The 17323-nt window shown below is 35.9% G+C and overlaps 1 protein-coding gene and 1 long non-coding RNA gene across 2 annotated transcripts in view; one reads left to right on the top strand and one right to left on the bottom strand.

The window, feature by feature from the left end:
* The first annotated feature begins 3892 nt into the window (after nucleotides 1–3892).
* LOC128205152 (uncharacterized) lies at nucleotides 3893–4668 on the top strand. Its single transcript, XR_008256182.1, has 3 exons — nucleotides 3893–4217; nucleotides 4343–4534; nucleotides 4631–4668. It is a non-coding gene; the product is annotated as an uncharacterized LOC128205152 (long non-coding RNA).
* Nucleotides 4669–5125: 457 nt separating this feature from the next.
* LOC128205151 (uncharacterized) overlaps nucleotides 5126–17323 on the bottom strand; it is a 32259-nt gene continuing 20061 nt past the window's right edge. The window contains exons 4-5 of the mRNA XM_052906603.1: nucleotides 11290–11452; nucleotides 5126–10057 (exon numbers count right to left, since the gene is read on the bottom strand). Of these exons, the coding sequence (XP_052762563.1) occupies nucleotides 9411–10057; nucleotides 11290–11452 (810 nt within the window). The 3' untranslated portion in view covers nucleotides 5126–9410. The remainder of the gene's footprint in view (nucleotides 10058–11289; nucleotides 11453–17323) is intronic.

Raw genomic sequence — 17323 nt, 5'->3', positions numbered from 1 at the left:
TTAATATTTATGTTCAAAAATTGATGTTTTATGGCTAATAGTGTTACATACTATAGTGAGTTATCCTTACATATGACTGAATTGAAAGCATTGATGCAAAAATCATTTTCATTTTTAATAACCAGGAAAGCAGAATTTAAAACCAAAATCTAAAAACAAAACAGCTAATGTTTGACTTCATAAATAGTCATACATAAAAAGTACAGAAACATACAAAAATAATATATACTAACACAAAATAAAGTTTAAACATATAAAAGCAATATAGTTATAGGTATATATATATATGCAAGTATAAAACATACACATATTTGATATTTTTAATGTTATAAAAATCTATTTGCTATAAAAAAATCTATTTTGCTAAACAAATCAAGGAAACAGCTGTTTATTTCACCCTGTTATGTAAATAGCCTGAGGGGCAGTGATTATGAACAGTCTGAGTTCAGATTTAAGACTCATTATGTCAAAACTTCATTTATTGTACGTTTCCTTCAATCAGATCACTGATGGAAAAATTTGCTGAAATATCGATATTACTATTTGAATGTTTTACTATTATGAACATACATTTTTGTAAAAGAAATGGAATAAATATGATTTTTTGTTTGTTTAACATTAAAATGCTTTTCTAAGTCTGAGTCTAGACTTGGACTTGAGACTGTTCGTAATCATGGCCCCTGGAGTCTGAGTCTAGACTTGGACTTGAGACTGTTCGTAATAATGGCCCCTGGAGTCTGAGTCTAGACTTGGACTTGAGACTGTTCGTAATCATGGCCCCAGGAGTCTGAGTCTAGACTTGGACTTTAGACTGTTCGTAATCATGGCCCCTGGAGTCTGAGTCTAGACTTGGACTTGAGACTGTTCATAATCATGGCCCCTGGAGTCTGAGTCTAGACTTGGACTTGAGACTGTTCGTAATCATGGCCCCTGGAGTCTGAGTCTAGACTTGGACTTGAGACTGTTCATAATCATGGCCCCATGAGTCTGAGTCTAGACTTGGACTTGAGACAGTTTGTACTCATGGCCCCAGGAGTCTGAGTCTAGACTTGAACTTGAGACTGTTCGTAATCATGGCCCCATGAGTCTGAGTCTAGACTTGGACTTGAGACTGTTTGTAATCATAGCCCCAGGAGTCTGAGTCTAGACTTGAACTTGAGACTGTTCGTAATCATGGCCCAAGGTCTCTGTTGGAGTATGAGGGATTCAGGCCTAAAGCAGGGTCAAGGGTCTTAGGACACTTTTAAAAATATTTTTTAGTCCTTTATAATCATTTCAAGGGATGTATTCTGTTATTGGTGAATATTTCCAAGTAAAAAATGCTCTTTACATCCGCACAATAGTTTAATTTAAAATCTCTCAACCTCAATTTCAGGATTTATCCTTAACTTAAGAACCCCTGTAAAATAATAGAATTCTCTTTCATATATCTTAAAAACATTTAAACATACTGATTCAATAAAAAAAATCAATTCATGGGTGATAAGAATCTTATTAGAATAATAACAGAATAAAAACACAAGTATCAGATGTAAAAACAGTATAACATTATGAACATAATTCTTTGCAATATAATATTCTTATTAGTAGCCATTATCTTGGGATATAACCATATCAGACTCAATTACAGTAAACTTCTGTTTCCTAATGGCCATGGAAGATATCAGCGAAGCCACCAGTGAATATAAGTTGTCATTACTATCAAATATCAGTAATAATGCGTAGAGTAAGGTATAGTGTTTCAGTCCAGAAGTAAGACTGGTTCTCATATACACTTAGCCAAGAAAACTCGTTTAATAAAATCTCCATGGTAACCTTATTTACCAGAAACACAAGTAATATATACTGACAAGTGAAATATAATACCTTACACCTGGTGTTAACGAACCACAGCGGTTAAAATATATTTGCTAAAATATCACTTAAACATCAGTTTTTGAGTCATTGCATTCAGACATTGTCAATGCCATAAATGGCACTAAGGCTCAATTTAACCTCATTTCTTTGACAGGGCAGGTGGGTGGTGGGGGGTATGGATTGTCTGGTAATGTTTCATTGTTTAACCTTTGCAAGCTACAAGTCTGTATCATAATAGTTATCAAACAAGATGCCAATGCAGCAACACCACATTAAAGTGAATTTTGATTAAAAGTTGTAATTTTGCAAACCTAAGATTTCAGATAGTAACCTTTTTTTCACCAAGTATTCTGACAAAATTTCATAACAATTGGATGGAAATATTGACTTTATTAAAAACATTTAAAATAAACAGTAAGTCTGTCTCTCTGGCTGTATAGAAGGTGTTAAGTCTGTCGCTCTGGCTGTATAGAAGGTGTTAAGTCTGTCTCTCTGGCTGTATAGAAGGTGTTAAGTCTGTCTCTCTGGCTGTATAGAAGGTGTTAAGTCTGTCCCTCTGGCTGTATAGAAGGTGTTAAGTCTGTCCCTCTGGCTGTATAGAAGGTGTTAAGTCTGTCGCTCTGGCTGTATAGAAGGTGTTAAGTCTGTCTCTCTGGCTGTATAGAAGGTGTTAAGTCTGTCTCTCTGGCTGTATAGAAGGTGCTAAGTCTGTCTCTCTGGCTGTATAGAAGGTGTTAAGTCTGTCTCTCTGGCTGTATAGAAGGTGTTAAGTCTGTCTCTCTGGCTGTATAGAAGGTGTTAAGTCTGTCTCTCTGGCTGTATAGAAGGTGTTAAGTCTGTCTCTCTGGCTGTATAGAAGGTGTTAAGTCTGTCTCTCTGGCTGTATAGAAGGTGTTAAGTCTGTCTCTCTGGCTGTATAGAAGGTGTTAAGTCTGTCTCTCTGGCTGTATAGAAGGTGTTAAGTCTGTCTCTCTGGCTGTATAGACGGTGTTAAGTCTGTCTCTCTGGCTGTATAGAAGGTGTTAAGTCTGTCTCTCTGGCTGTATAGAAGGTGTTAAGTCTGTCTCTCTGGCTGTATAGAAGGTGTTAAGTCTGTCTCTCTGGCTGTATAGAAGGTGTTAAGTCTGTCTCTCTGGCTGTATAGGTGTTAAGTCTGTCTCTCTGGCTGTATAGAAGGTGCTAAGTCTGTCTCTCTGGCTGTATAGAAGGTGTTAAGTCTGTCTCTCTGGCTGTATAGAAGGTGTTAAGTCTGTCCCTCTGGCTGTATAGAAGGTGTTAAGTCTGTCTCTCTGGCTGTATAGAAGGTGTTAAGTCTGTCTCTCTGGCTGTATAGAAGGTGTTAAGTCTGTCGCTCTGGCTGTATAGAAGGTGTTAAGTCTGTCTTTCTGGCTGTATAGAAGGTGTTAAGTCTGTCTCTCTGGCTGTATAGAAGGTGTTAAGTCTGTCTCTCTGGCTGTATAGAAGGTGTTAAGTCTGTCTCTCTGGCTGTATAGAAGGTGTTAAGTCTGTCTCTCTGGCTGTATAGAAGGTGTTAAGTCTGTCTCTCTGGCTGTATAGAAGGTGTTAAGTCTGTCGCTCTGGCTGTATAGAAGGTGTTAAGTCTGTCCCTCTGGCTGTCCCTCTGGCTGTATAGAAGGTGTTAAGTCTGTCCCTCTGGCTGTATAGAAGGTGTTAAGTCTGTCTCTCTGGCTGTATAGAAGGTGTTAAGTCTGTCTCTCTGGCTGTATAGAAGGTGCTAAGTCTGTCTCTCTGGCTGTATAGAAGGTGTTTAGTCTGTCTCTCTGGCTGTATAGAAGGTGTTAAGTCTGTCTCTCTGGCTGTATAGAAGGTGTTAAGTCTGTCTCTCTGGCTGTATAGACGGTGTTAAGTCTGTCTCTCTGGCTGTATAGAAGGTGTTAAGTCTGTCCCTCTGGCTGTATAGAAGGTGTTAAGTCTGTCCCTCTGGCTGTATAGAAGGTGTTAAGTCTGTCTCTCTGGCTGTATAGAAGGTGTTAAGTCTGTCTCTCTGGCTGTATAGAAGGTGTTAAGTCTGTCTCTCTGGCTGTATAGAAGGTGTTAAGTCTGTCCCTCTGGCTGTATAGAAGGTGTTAAGTCTGTCCCTCTGGCTGTATAGAAGGTGTTAAGTCTGTCTCTCTGGCTGTATAGGTGTTAAGTCTGTCTCTCTGGCTGTATAGAAGGTGTTAAGTCTGTCCCTCTGGCTGTATAGGTGTTAAGTCTGTCCCTCTGGCTGTATAGAAGGTGTTAAGTCTGTCCCTCTGGCTGTATAGAAGGTGTTAAGTCTGTCTCTCTGGCTGTATAGGTGTTAAGTCTGTCCCTCTGGCTGTATAGAAGGTGTTAAGTCTGTCTCTCTGGCTGTATAGGTGTTAAGTCTGTCCCTCTGGCTGTATAGAAGGTGTTAAGTCTGTCCCTCTGGCTGTATAGAAGGTGTTAAGTCTGTCTCTCTGGCTGTATAGGTGTTAAGTCTGTCCCTCTGGCTGTATAGAAGGTGTTAAGTCTGTCTCTCTGGCTGTATAGAAGGTGTTAAGTCTGTCTCTCTGGCTGTATAGAAGGTGTTAAGTCTGTCTCTCTGGCTGTATAGAAGGTGTTAAGTCTGTCTCTCTGGCTGTATAGAAGGTGTTAAGTCTGTCTCTCTGGCTGTATAGAAGGTGTTAAGTCTGTCTCTCTGGCTGTATAGAAGGTGCTAAGTCTGTCTCTCTGGCTGTATAGAAGGTGTTAAGTCTGTCTCTCTGGCTGTATAGAAGATGCTAAGTCTGTCTCTCTGGCTGTATAGAAGGTGTTAAGTCTGTCGCTCTGGCTGTATAGAAGGTGTTAAGTCTGTCTCTCTGGCTGTATAGAAGGTGCTAAGTCTGTCTCTCTGGCTGTATAGAAGGTGTTAAGTCTGTCTCTCTGGCTGTCCCTCTGGCTGTATAGAAGGTGCTAAGTCTGTCTCTCTGGCTGTATAGAAGGTGTTAAGTCTGTCTCTCTGGCTGTATAGGTGTTAAGTCTGTCACTCTGGCTGTATAGAAGGTGTTAAGTCTGTCTCTCTGGCTGTATAGAAGGTGTTAAGTCTGTCTCTCTGGCTGTATAGAAGGTGTTAAGTCTGTCCCTCTGGCTGTATAGAAGGTGTTAAGTCTGTCTCCCTGGCTGTATAGAAGGTATTAAGTCTGTCACTCTGGCTGTATAGAAGGTGTTAAGTCTGTCTCTCAGCTTTATAGAAGGAGTTAAGATTGTATTGCACTAAACAGATGGAGTTCAGTCTGTCTTGCTCTATACAGATGGAGTTTAGTCTGTCTCTCTCTATATATAGAAGGTTTTAAGTCTGTCCCTCAGCTATATGAAAGGAGTTAAGTCTTTCTCGCGCTCTATATAAGTAAAGTATGTTTTGTGATGTAGGCCCTCGATATGTTAAATTAGCAATACTACAGCAGCTGCTCCCTGTAATAAATTGAAGTAATAAATAAAAGGTAAAGGCCTGCAATAATTAAGTTTAGAGACACTGTGATGGTTTTTACTATATATCTTTGGTATTGGTATTTATTTATCTATTCATTTAGCAAGTCCTACTGAATTCCTGGAAATTTACATCTAAAATTTATTGTCTTAATAAAAAAAATATGTGCAAAGTAATACTATTTAAGTTTCACATAACAAGCATTGTATTCAATACCTTACACACAGAGAACTCTTTTGTTTTAATTAAATGACAGAAAAAGTAAGGATAACATTTTCATAATAACATGTATACAAAGCCTGCAATGACCTTGACAGTCAAAAATAGGAATGTAAAAATAAGCATGAGTCAGTTTTGTTAAAAATAAACTGCTAGACACTAAACTTTTTAGTAAGATTTTTTTAACAGATATTGAGCAATTTTACATATATATATATATATATATATATATATATATAGCACCTTTTAGAAGATTATATCTATAGTTATGCATAAACAAGAGCACTGCAGATCGAATGCCAGCACGCTCATCTGACTTTTCAAGTCAAACAAGAAGTATTATTCAACAACTTTTAAGGCAAAAGTTATAAAAGCTGTACCATATATATGTGTATTATCTCTGACATGATCATGCTATTTTGATAGGTTTAAAGATGAATTCTCACTCCCAAATGAGCAGTACCACAATTAAAACTATTATTTTAATTTACTGAAAAGGATGAATACATATCGAAAACAATGGTTCTCATGAAGGCTACTGTGCATTATTTGAAAAAACCTGGTGTCTCTACCTTATGAGACAATATTTAATCACTGTAAATCTTTTAGGACTCACCAGTCATTTAATATCAGTGCATTTTCAGCTATTAATAACACAGTTACAATCTTGTTATCAGTAATTAAAATTTTCCATCACTGCATTATTTACTAAGTAGTTAAAGGATTATTGCTCAATATTTATGTTTGTTATACATGTGTATGTATTGATTTTAAATACGAGAATCACTTTAACGGTTTTTGAGATATGGTAATCATTAAGGTTTTATACACAACAACAACAACAACAACAACAACAACAACAACATCAATGACTCAACTGATTCCAACAGGTATACTAAGGCTATCAAGACATTGGCCAGTATCACAAAACATCTTCAGTCATTTCCTAACCTAAGTCGGTTTTTTAAGTTAAATATCATGTTTGTCACATTATATAATAACCTAATACTGTCTGAAATACTAAATTGACATTGATTTTAATACATATAAAACCTTGTATGTTAAAAACATTTCTATATTTTGTTTAATATGGCTTCAAATTTGTTAGGAAATTTATTTAAGAAATGGCTTAAGATGTTTTATGAATACCACCCCTGGACTTTCATTAAAAGAAAAAGAAAAAAAGAGCAACTAATCCTAATAGTGATTGTCCTATAGGGAATTACTCATCAAAGTAAATGTATGTTCAATCAGTCAAACAAAAAACCATCTTTACTTCTTGATTAAACAATTATGCGAAGCTTCAATATAAAATGAAATATTAAACATATAATGTTGATTATTACCTTCATTATGTACAATTTTACCAACAGCAGTATTTTTCTTTGACTAAAGTGGGGTCAAAACTTGACCCCATTCATAAGTACAAAAACACTAAAATAAAATCATAAATATAGTATCAAAACTCACTAATCTAATATAAGCAATAATATAAGTCTCAATTTAGCACTTAAATATTGTTGTTTTTAAAAGTGTCACTATTTACACAATTCAAAGGGCAATTTGCATCCAACATGTGACTGTGAGTAGTACCACTTAGTTTTTAAGAGTTGTACTGTGGCAAGATTGTGGAGGCCTACAATGGTTATAAATTGTTTGGTTTGGTAATTTGTGAATGAATTCTAACACAGAGCAGACAACGGCCATGGCAATCAGTGAGTGCCTTCCACAGGTTAAAGAGTATTGTAAATTATCCAGTCATGGTAAGCTTTGTTGGTAGAGTGCCTAACTTGCCTATAATGGTTATAAATAGCTGGTTTTGTAATTTGGGGATGAATTCTAGCGCAGAGCGGACAACGGTTATGGCACTGCCTAGCACAGGTCAAAGATTATTGTAAATTATCCAGTCATGGTAAGCTCAGTTGGAGCCTGACTTGCCTACAATGGTTATAAATGGTCTGATTGGTAATTTGAGGATGAATTCTAGCACAGAATGGACAACGATTATGGCACTGACTGGCAATGGTTTAAGAGTGTGTGAGTTATCCAGTCATGGTAAGCTCAGTTGGTAGAGAGCCTGACTTGCCTACAATGGTTATAAATGGTCTGATTTTGGGATTTGTAGATGAATTCTTGTGCACAGGGGATGAAGGCCAAAGCACAGTCTAGCATAAGAGGTCATAAAAATGTGAGTTTAATCCAGTCATGGTTTAGTTCAGTTGGTAAAGTGCCTCAGACTAGCAAACAGGGGTTCCCAGGTTGGGCGTAACTCAACATTATAACAGCCAGTTACTAGATATTGTCTTTGTTAGCATAAATTATGTACCAAGTTTCATCTAAATATCTTGAATGGTTTTTGAGTAATGGCCAATGGCCAATGCACAACAACGCTTAAGGTGACACCCTATGAAACACAGACAAGCTAAAAATATCACAAAAATGACTAAATCTACATAAATCAGTTCTTTCAGACAATCTACTGCTACAAAATTGTATTATCCAGCATAAATGTTGCCTTACAAAATAAATAGTTGTGAACAATTACAACAGCTTCTACAATTCTACAGTATGCAAAAAAGAACTTGCTTGCAGGTCAGAATTAAAGTAACATCGCAATGCCATTTTGCACAAAAGTGACAGTAAATTTGTACAGTTTCAACTGTTCCAAGAGTTTCCTTTTTACTACACCATCCTGGCAAGCATTATTTAAAGCTACTATTTACATAGCTGGTTTAACTGAAACCAATGTTATATGTTCATGCAGAAATGCTTTATGAGGTAAATAAGACCCGCCTGTTCAGTAGCTAGTTCCACGTGATAGGTAAAAGTATGCACCAAATCATAGTCCTTGATGTGTGCAGTCGATTGAAGGAGTATAGATATTTTGATCCATTTTGTAATTCATGCAGTGTTTTGGACCACATTTATAAATTTAAAGCCACAATTGTTCAATGTGTCAAAATCTTGAAGTACTAATCTCATTTGCATACAGTATAGAAATTTGAATCACATTAGTCGACAATTGATCATTATTTTTCTTGGCATATCCGACAAACTCATGAAAGTTCCCATGTTTTTTCTTTAGCCTCAGTTTGGAGGCCATAATTTTTCGCCAGTTTTTTTAATATTATTTATCATTGCTTAATTACCCATTTCAATGATTTAGTAAGAAAATACACAAATTGGTTTACTGTTCATGCACTTGAAATTTTAAATGAAACTAAACAGCTTTCAAAAGACCTGTCTTATAAAAAATCTTTTTTTTCTTCTGCATTTCTCATTTTAATTGAGCACTATTTTTGTAAGGCACTTATCTCCATCATAAAAAAATCAAGAAACCTTAAGCTATTGTTCATAACAAATACATCAATAACATAAATGTACATATAATCATTACAATTATACATTGTGGCATTCAATATTATTAAACGATTACACCAAAACAATTTTAATTTTATCATGCATCTTATTATCTTTAAAATAACTGTTAAGGAATGATGGATATTTATCACAATGCTTTCTTTTGGTTAATGTTTGTAAACATCAGTGTAAATCTTTATAACAATAAAAATAATTATTGTAATAATAATTTGATAATAATAATAATAAATAAAAATACAAGTTTCCAATTTCATTTAAAAACAGAAACAGGGAAGACAATTTTTTTTTTCATACAATATTATGAATTATAATCCTTAATAATTTTAACATCATCTCCCTTCTAAGTGTAATTTTAATCACAGAGTATTCATTTAATATTCCACTTTAAGTCTTCCTAGAATTGTCAGCGATGTAATAATTATATTAAGATGATTGTGTATTTGTTTGCATTTTCTGAAAAATTGTTGTGGTACATCCGTCAAAAGAAATATCAAATTGGTGTGGTGTAATGTTATAAAAGATGCTACGCTTTCTTCGGTTTGGTTTTCTTGAAAGCAGTAGCATTCACATAGTCTTTGGTAACTTTCTTCATTTCTTTAGTGTTCTCATAATCATCAAGGGCTTCTTCATCACTCTCAGTGCTCCCTGATTTATCTCCCTTCGTTTCAACTTCCATATTACCTCCCTTACTTCCAATTTCTGAATTAACTGCCTTAGGCTTAGGAACAACTTCTGGCTTATCTCCCTTATTTTCAACTTCCATATTACCTTTCTTACTTCCACTTTCTGAATCAACTACCTTAGGCTTAGGAACAACTTTTGGCTTATCTCCCTTCTTTTCAACTTCCAAATTAGTTCCCTTTGAACTTTTTTGAGGCTTACTTCCCTTTGTTCCAATTGGCAGTTTTTTACCTCCCTTTGTGCCAATTACTGATTTACATCCCTTAGAAGCTCCAGATTTCTTCGCTTTGGTTCCACTGTCTTGTTTCCAATTCTCATACAGTTTTTCAGTTGACTTTCCAACCTGATAATTTTCATATGGTTCTTCGACCGTACCAAAGTCTACATCAGTTGTCTCCTCTTGTCCTTCTTCAGCTTCTTCCTTGCCTTCTGTCCCTGACATGTCGATGTAGTCATCCACAGGACCATCTGGAACTGGCTTTTTCTTCCCTGTAAATAGTTTGTAAGGATTAACCAAGGCAAAAGGTGCATTGACTAATTTCCAAGGGGCATAAGTAAAGTCATATATAGTTTCTTAAAGCTGCAATCTCACAGATTGACCATTTTTACATTTTTTTTATTTTTTGTCCTGGAACGAGCATATATTTGCGTAAATATATGCAAACCAATGATATATGATTGTTGACAAAAAGTCAGATCATAGATTTTCATATTTCCATTCGAAAATTAATGTTTTACGGCTTAAACCATTACAAATGGTTTAAGAAAAATGCATAAAACATCATTTAATTATAAAAATATGCGACCTAATTTTTTGTCAGCAGTCTTGTATCATTAGTTTCCATGGATTTTCGCAAAAATTGGCTTGTTTCGAGACAAAAAATAAAACAATTATCAAAACGTTCAATCTGTGAGAGTGCAGCTTCAAATACCATGTGAGTTCTGAATTTGCTTCAAATAAGGATGAAAAAATATGTTTGTTAAGGTTAAAAGCCCAAATATTATTCGGTAAGGTAGAAAGGCATTTTTCTTTAAAAAAATTTCCAAATATACTTTCTAAAGACAGACCATTTCATATAAATGGCATTATTTCTTGCAAATGCCACTCATAATAATAATGCTGTTGTGATGGAGCTTTCTTCTCAATCTGTAAAAAATACTGAGTTTTTTTTTCATTTTAATGCATTATTTCGTTTGACTCATTTGACTTAAATAATCAAAACACAAAAATGCTTATGACAAAAAGATATACCGGTAAGCAATATTTTGGCATTTTCTAACTGGGGAATTTGTGGCCATGTAGCTATTATTAAAATAAAAAACATTTATAAAGACTAATAATTTTTAATCTGAACCTAAATCATACGCTTTTTTGTTCTATCGTTTAAGTCAAATGAGTAAAACTTGAAAATGCATTAAATTAAAATAATTTTTTATTTGCACCTTTAAAGAAATATTTTTTAATTTTTTTTACAAAATAGCCTTGGGCTTCGCATGTACATTTGAACCCTTTTGACTCGAACTCCCATGGACTGGCAGATACCACGAGCCTCAAGAAATTTGAGCCAAGCAGAATTGCTCATTTAAAGATGAGTTTGAGCCAACAAGTTTGACTGTTTATTGAAAATCAAATTACAATATTTTTTTTGAGGAAGACCATTCTTTAAGTTGTTTTCTATTGCCACAAAAAAGTTTATGTTTATGCCGGAACATGTACATACCTTTCTGAAGTTTATTTGCTGGCGCCTTGACCTGTGGGGGTGGAGGTGCGGTTCCCAGCACAGCGAGAGTTTTCTGATCTTCCTCCTCCCACCTGGTCCTAACGATGGCCTCCTTGTTGGCATATAGGTCGTCTGGGACATCTGGGGGGCTCTCTTGTGTTATCTGAGAGGGAAAGGAACAAAACAGTATAAATGATATGGTGTATTACACTGGCTGGAATTGTATTTCAATTTGTGTAAATGAGTGAAAAAATGGCTTCCATAATAATGTGGGTAAACAGGTTGCCATTGGGGAGACTCTCCTACATTCTTGTTGAAAAACAAATGTTAAGGAAATAATGAACCGGTCAATTGTAACCACGGCCCCCCCAGGTCCAATTAATAGTGGGGACTTTGACTTTTGGTCAAGCCAAGCCCGGGCAAAGTCCCACTCTGCGGGAACAAACTGCTCATGAAACACCCGCCAAATGCCCCCGCACCCAAGGGATTTTAAGTAAGGCCCATTCCCCGCTATATTTTGCGGGAAGACAAAACCTGACCGCATTTATCCGGCACTGTGGGGCCACCTGGAAGGTAAAAACACGGCCCATTTCCCCGGCTATCCCTGGTATACCCCTGGACCTGGGGAGGCCGTGGTTACGATTGACTGGTGCATAAAGAATAACATTTAGTGTAACATCATTAAAAGTGTAATGCACTGATTACAGAATAACATTTAGTGTAAAACAGCTAAAAGAGTAATGCAATGAATAGATAATATAACTGTAAAACATTAAAAGGTGTACGTCATACAATAATGTTTAGAGTAATATAAGTAATTTTAATACACTGCGTATATAATTATAACATTTTGAGTCAAACAACTTAAAGTGTAATACAATGCATTTATAAAGAATAACATTTAGTGTAATACAACTAAGTCTAATACACTGCATTTAGAATAATAACATTAACTTTAAGTGTAAAACATCTAAAACTGTAATACACAGTTATACACTGCATATCAAATAGTATTTAGATTTATACAACTACCGTATAAGTGAAATACACACATATAAAATAGCACTTAGTGTAATACAACTAAAAGTGTAATACACCGCATATAATATAAGATTAACTGCAAAACATCTAAATGTGTAACATACTGTATAAATGTATGAGTGAATGGTGTCTTTGTTGTAAAAACAGTGATTTGCATTGTTTCGGGGCTTTCTAAAAAGTGCAGTATATTAATAAAGTTTGTGTAGCACACTGAGTTAGAAATGTATTACAGTATTATATTTAGTGTAGCATTAGATCAGTCAGACTGCCATTACCCCTGCCAAATTAGGAACTGTTTCAACTTCGCACTACGACAAAGAATAACATTGAAAAACTACAATGGGCAATAACTCCAAGCGTACTGCTTCCAGAGTTATGGTTTTTAAGCACTGCATTTCCTCTCAGTGAGATCTATCTGTATATGAAGTTTGAAGTCAATACCTCAAAGACATTTTGAGTTATTCTCCCAACAAAAAATAAGAATGAAAATAGCAACAAATGGCAATACTCAAAAAAGTACTGCACCAAGAGTTACGGTTCCTGTGCACTGTCATTCTCCTCTATGAAATCCATCTGAATAAGAAGTTTGAAGTCAATACTTCAAAGGCTTTTCAAGTTATTTTTTGGACAAGAAGTAAGTTTGAAAATTAAAAAAGGGAAATAACACTACACCCAAAGTTATGGTTCCTGTGTAATGCACTTCTCCTCAATGAGATATATCTGTATATGAAGTTTGAAGTCAATACCACAAAAGATGTTTTGAGTAAAATATTCTTTTGACAATAAAAAGTATGAAAGGTGACAAATGGCAATACTCAAAAAAATACTGCACCCAAAGTTATGGTTCCTGTATACTGTACTTCACCTCTGAGATCTACTGAATATAAATTTGAAGTCAATACCTCAAAGGCATTTTAAGTTATGTTCCGGACAAAAAAATAGTATTAAAATTAAAAAAGGGCAAAAACTAAAGAAATACTGCATCCAGGGTTATGGTTCCCATGTACTGCAATTCTCCTGTGTGAGAGTATCTGTGTATGAAGTTCGAAGTCAATACCACAAAGATATTTTGAGTTAATCTCCTGACAAAAAGTATGAAAGTTGACAAATGGAAATACTAAAACAAGAGGGCCATGATGGCCCTGTATCGCTCACCTGTAGCTTTGCTAAATAAAGTGAACATTCTGACCTATTATCATAAAGATCCAATGAAAAGTATGGCCCCTAGAGGCCACTCTTTTATTTGTCCCACTGACCTAGTTTTTTACCCCACATGACCCTATCAGTAGGCAATGCTTCAAACCAAATATTTAAGACCTAGTCCTTGTGGCTTCAGACAAGAAAATTTTAAAGTTTTTTCCTATATAAGCCTATGTAAAACTTGTGACACCCAGGGTGAGGCCTCTTTTCACCACAGGTGCACAAATTGAACAATCTTGGTAGCGGGCCACTAGGTTATGCCACATATAAAATGCCAATGTCTTGTTGGTTTAGACAAGAAGTTTTTTGTTCTATATAAGCCTATGCAAAACTTGTGACTCCCCCCAGGATAGGCCTCTTCTCCCCAGGGGCATAAATTGAACAATCTTGGTAGAGGACCACTTGGTTATGATACATACCAAATATTGAATGCGTAGGCCTTGCATTTTCAGACAAGAAGATTTTTAAACACTTTCCTTATATAAGCCTATGTAAAACTTGTGACCCCCTAGGTGGGGCCTCTTATCACTTCAGGGGCATAATTTGAATAATCTCGGTAGAGAACCACAAGGTAAAGCTACATACCATATATCAAATGCCTAGGCCTTGTGGTTTTAGACAAGATTTTAAGTTTTCACTAAATAAGCCTATGTAAAACTTGCGACCCCCGGGCAGGGCCTCTTATCACTCCAGAGGCATAATTAGAACAATCTTGGTAGATGTCCATAAAGTAATTATACATGCCAAATATCAAAGCCCTAGGACTTCTAGTTTTGGAGAAGATTTGTTAAGTTTTCCATATCTAAGTCTATGTAAACCACGTGACCCGGGGCGGGGTCATTTTTGACCCCAGGGGCATAATTTGAACAATCTTGGTAGAGGTCCATTAGGTGATGCTACATATCAAATCTCTAGGCCTTGTGGTTTTGGAGGAGAATTTTTTTTAAGTTTTTCTTATCGGTTACCATGGCAACCAGAGTTTCGCATGGAATCCATGTCTTTGAACAACTTTGGTAGAGCTTCATGCAAGGAACATCCCTGCCAAGTTTCATCATGATTGGCCAAGGGGTTAAGGAGATGTTGTTCGAAGCAAAATGTTGACGAACGACGTACATCAAGCGGTCACAAAAGCTCATTATGTCACTGCGTGACAGGTGAGCTAACCATAGGGCCATGGTGGCCCTGTATCGCTTACCTGCCATCGATCCATACTATTGGGACTTTCAGGATTGCAATGCATCAATATTTTGAGTTACTGGTTCTTCCTTAATTGTTAGTAATTAATGGATGCCACCAGGCGACAAGTTTACTTTGTTGTTAACAATCATGAATGAATGGAAGTTGTCATAGTATATTAATGAGCAAACAAAATACAAACAACATCTTCAAAGGGTTTTATTAATGTGTTTATTAAACATTTACTTGTGCCAAATTTTCTATAAAAACAAACATCTTCAAAATCAACAGAATGCATCAAAAAGTTGTGGGAACAAACCTTGAAAAGTATGATGGAAAAGATGGGTTCAAGGGAATGATATGAAGAAATGTTTTGTTGAATAGGGATTGGTATTAGCTGCAAATACTGAGGGCATTAACAGTTCTAACACTGGACTTTTAACGTCAAGGTAACATGAAGGTGATGGTCACAATTGTAAGTGAATGGGAACTACATCAATAATGACAATGATAACATCAATGCAGACACAATGTAGTTGGTGACAACATTTTTACTTTTTCCAGGAAACAACTGAGCTCTAAGTTCTTTGGTTTTTGAATGTTTTAAATGTGTCAGTAATAGTATTCTTGTGCCAAGGTAACTATGACAGACAGATAGGCTAACAAAAATGTACAAATATGTACACTATTATTTGTGTAGACTGCACATACTGTTGAGTACAAATGTGAAACGTTCAATAGTAGTCAGCCAATTGCAAATGAGAACATGAAATTATATTGAATAGTAGCAAATTGGTGACATATTTTTAAGATTTTTGCAAACAAGAGGCACATCAGTGCCTGTGCTGCACTGGCCTACAGGCTCAAGCAAAGGCCACCTAACAAACATTTTCGCCAAGTTAAATAGAAATACAATCATCGGTTTCTGAAGAAAAGTCATTTAAAGATTTTTCTATTTTTAGCTCTGATGGCCATGTTGTGCAGCGGACCAGAACGGTTTGGGCAATTTGAGTTAACAAGGACCACCAAAGGAACATTTCTGTCAAGTTTACTGAGATAAGATTATTGGTTTTTGATGAAGTTGTTTAAAGGTTTTTCCATTTTTTAGTCTTGGCGGCCATGTTGTGCAGCGGAATGGACCCATTTGATAGATTTTGGATAAGGACCACCCAAGGAACATTTATGTTAAGTCTAATCAAAATCTGATCATCGATTTCTAAAAAGATGTCGTTTAAAACTTTTTCTATTTTTAGCTGCGCCGCCATGTTATGCAGTGGACCAGAAACATTTAGGCAATTTCGGTCAAGGACCACCCCAGCAACATTTCTGTCAAGTTTTTGTTAAAATCTGCCTATCTGTTTCAGAAATGTCGTTTAAAGATTTTGCTATTTTACTTCTGGCCGCCATGTTGTGCAGCGGACTGGAACCATTTGGGGAATTTTGGTTAAGAACTGCCCAAGGAACATTTCTGTCAAGTTTCATCAAAATCTGATCATTGGTTTATGAGGAGAAGTCATTTAAGGTTTTTCTATTTTTAGTTCATTGACGGTAAATGACCCAATATCGAACTTGACCTAGATTTTATAGAGATGATCATTCTGACCAAGTTACATTTAGATTAGGCTTAAGTTGTGACCTCTATTGTGTTCACAAGGTTTTTATACTAATTGACCTAGTGACCTAGTTATTGACCGCGAATGACCCAATATCGAACTTGACCTATATTTTTCTAGAGATGATCATTCTGACCAAGTTGAATTGAGTTAAGCCTAAAATTGTGACCTCTATTGTGTTCACAAGGTTTTTCTACTAATTGACCTAGTGACCTAGTTTTTGACCTGGGTTGACCCAATATGGAACTTGACCTAGCTTATGTTAAGATGATCATTCTGACCAAGTTTCATTAAGATAAGGCTAAAATTGTGACCTCTATTTTGTTCACAAGGTTTTTCTAATAATTGACCTAGTGACCTAGTTATTGACTGCGTATGACCCAATATCGAACTTGACCCAGATTTTATAGAGATGATCATTCTGACCAAGTTGCATTAAGATTAGCCTAAAATTGTGACCTCTATTGTGTTCACAAGGTTTTTGTACTAATTGACCTAGTGACCTAGTTATTGACCGCAGATGACCCAATATCGAACTTGACCTAGATTTTATAAAGATGATCATTCTGACCAAGTTGCATTGAGATTAGGCTAAAATTGTGACCTCTATTGTGTTCACAAGGTTTTTGTACTAATTGACCTAGTGACCTAGTTATTGACCGTGAATGACCCAATATCAAACTTGACCTACATTTTATAGCGATGATCATTCTGACCAAGTTGCATTGAGATTAGGCCAAAATTGTGACCTCTATTGTGTTCACAAGGTTTTTCTACTAATTGACCTAGTGACCTAGTTATTGACCGCGGATGACCCAATATCGAACTTGACCTAGATTTTATAGAGATGATCATTCTGACCAAGTTGCATTGAGATTAGGCTAAAATTGTGACCTCTAATGTGTTCACAAGGTATTTCTACTAATTGGCCTACTGACCTAGTTTTTGACCCCAGATGACCCAATATCGAACTTGGCCTAGATTTCATAGAGATGATCAGTCTG

The sequence above is a fragment of the Mya arenaria genome, chromosome 10 (genome assembly GCF_026914265.1).
Source record: "Mya arenaria isolate MELC-2E11 chromosome 10, ASM2691426v1".
In the NCBI taxonomy this organism is placed as follows: domain Eukaryota; kingdom Metazoa; phylum Mollusca; class Bivalvia; order Myida; family Myidae; genus Mya; species Mya arenaria.
The sequence above is the reverse complement of the archived record's forward strand: the minus strand, read 5'-3'. Positions and strand labels throughout refer to the sequence as shown.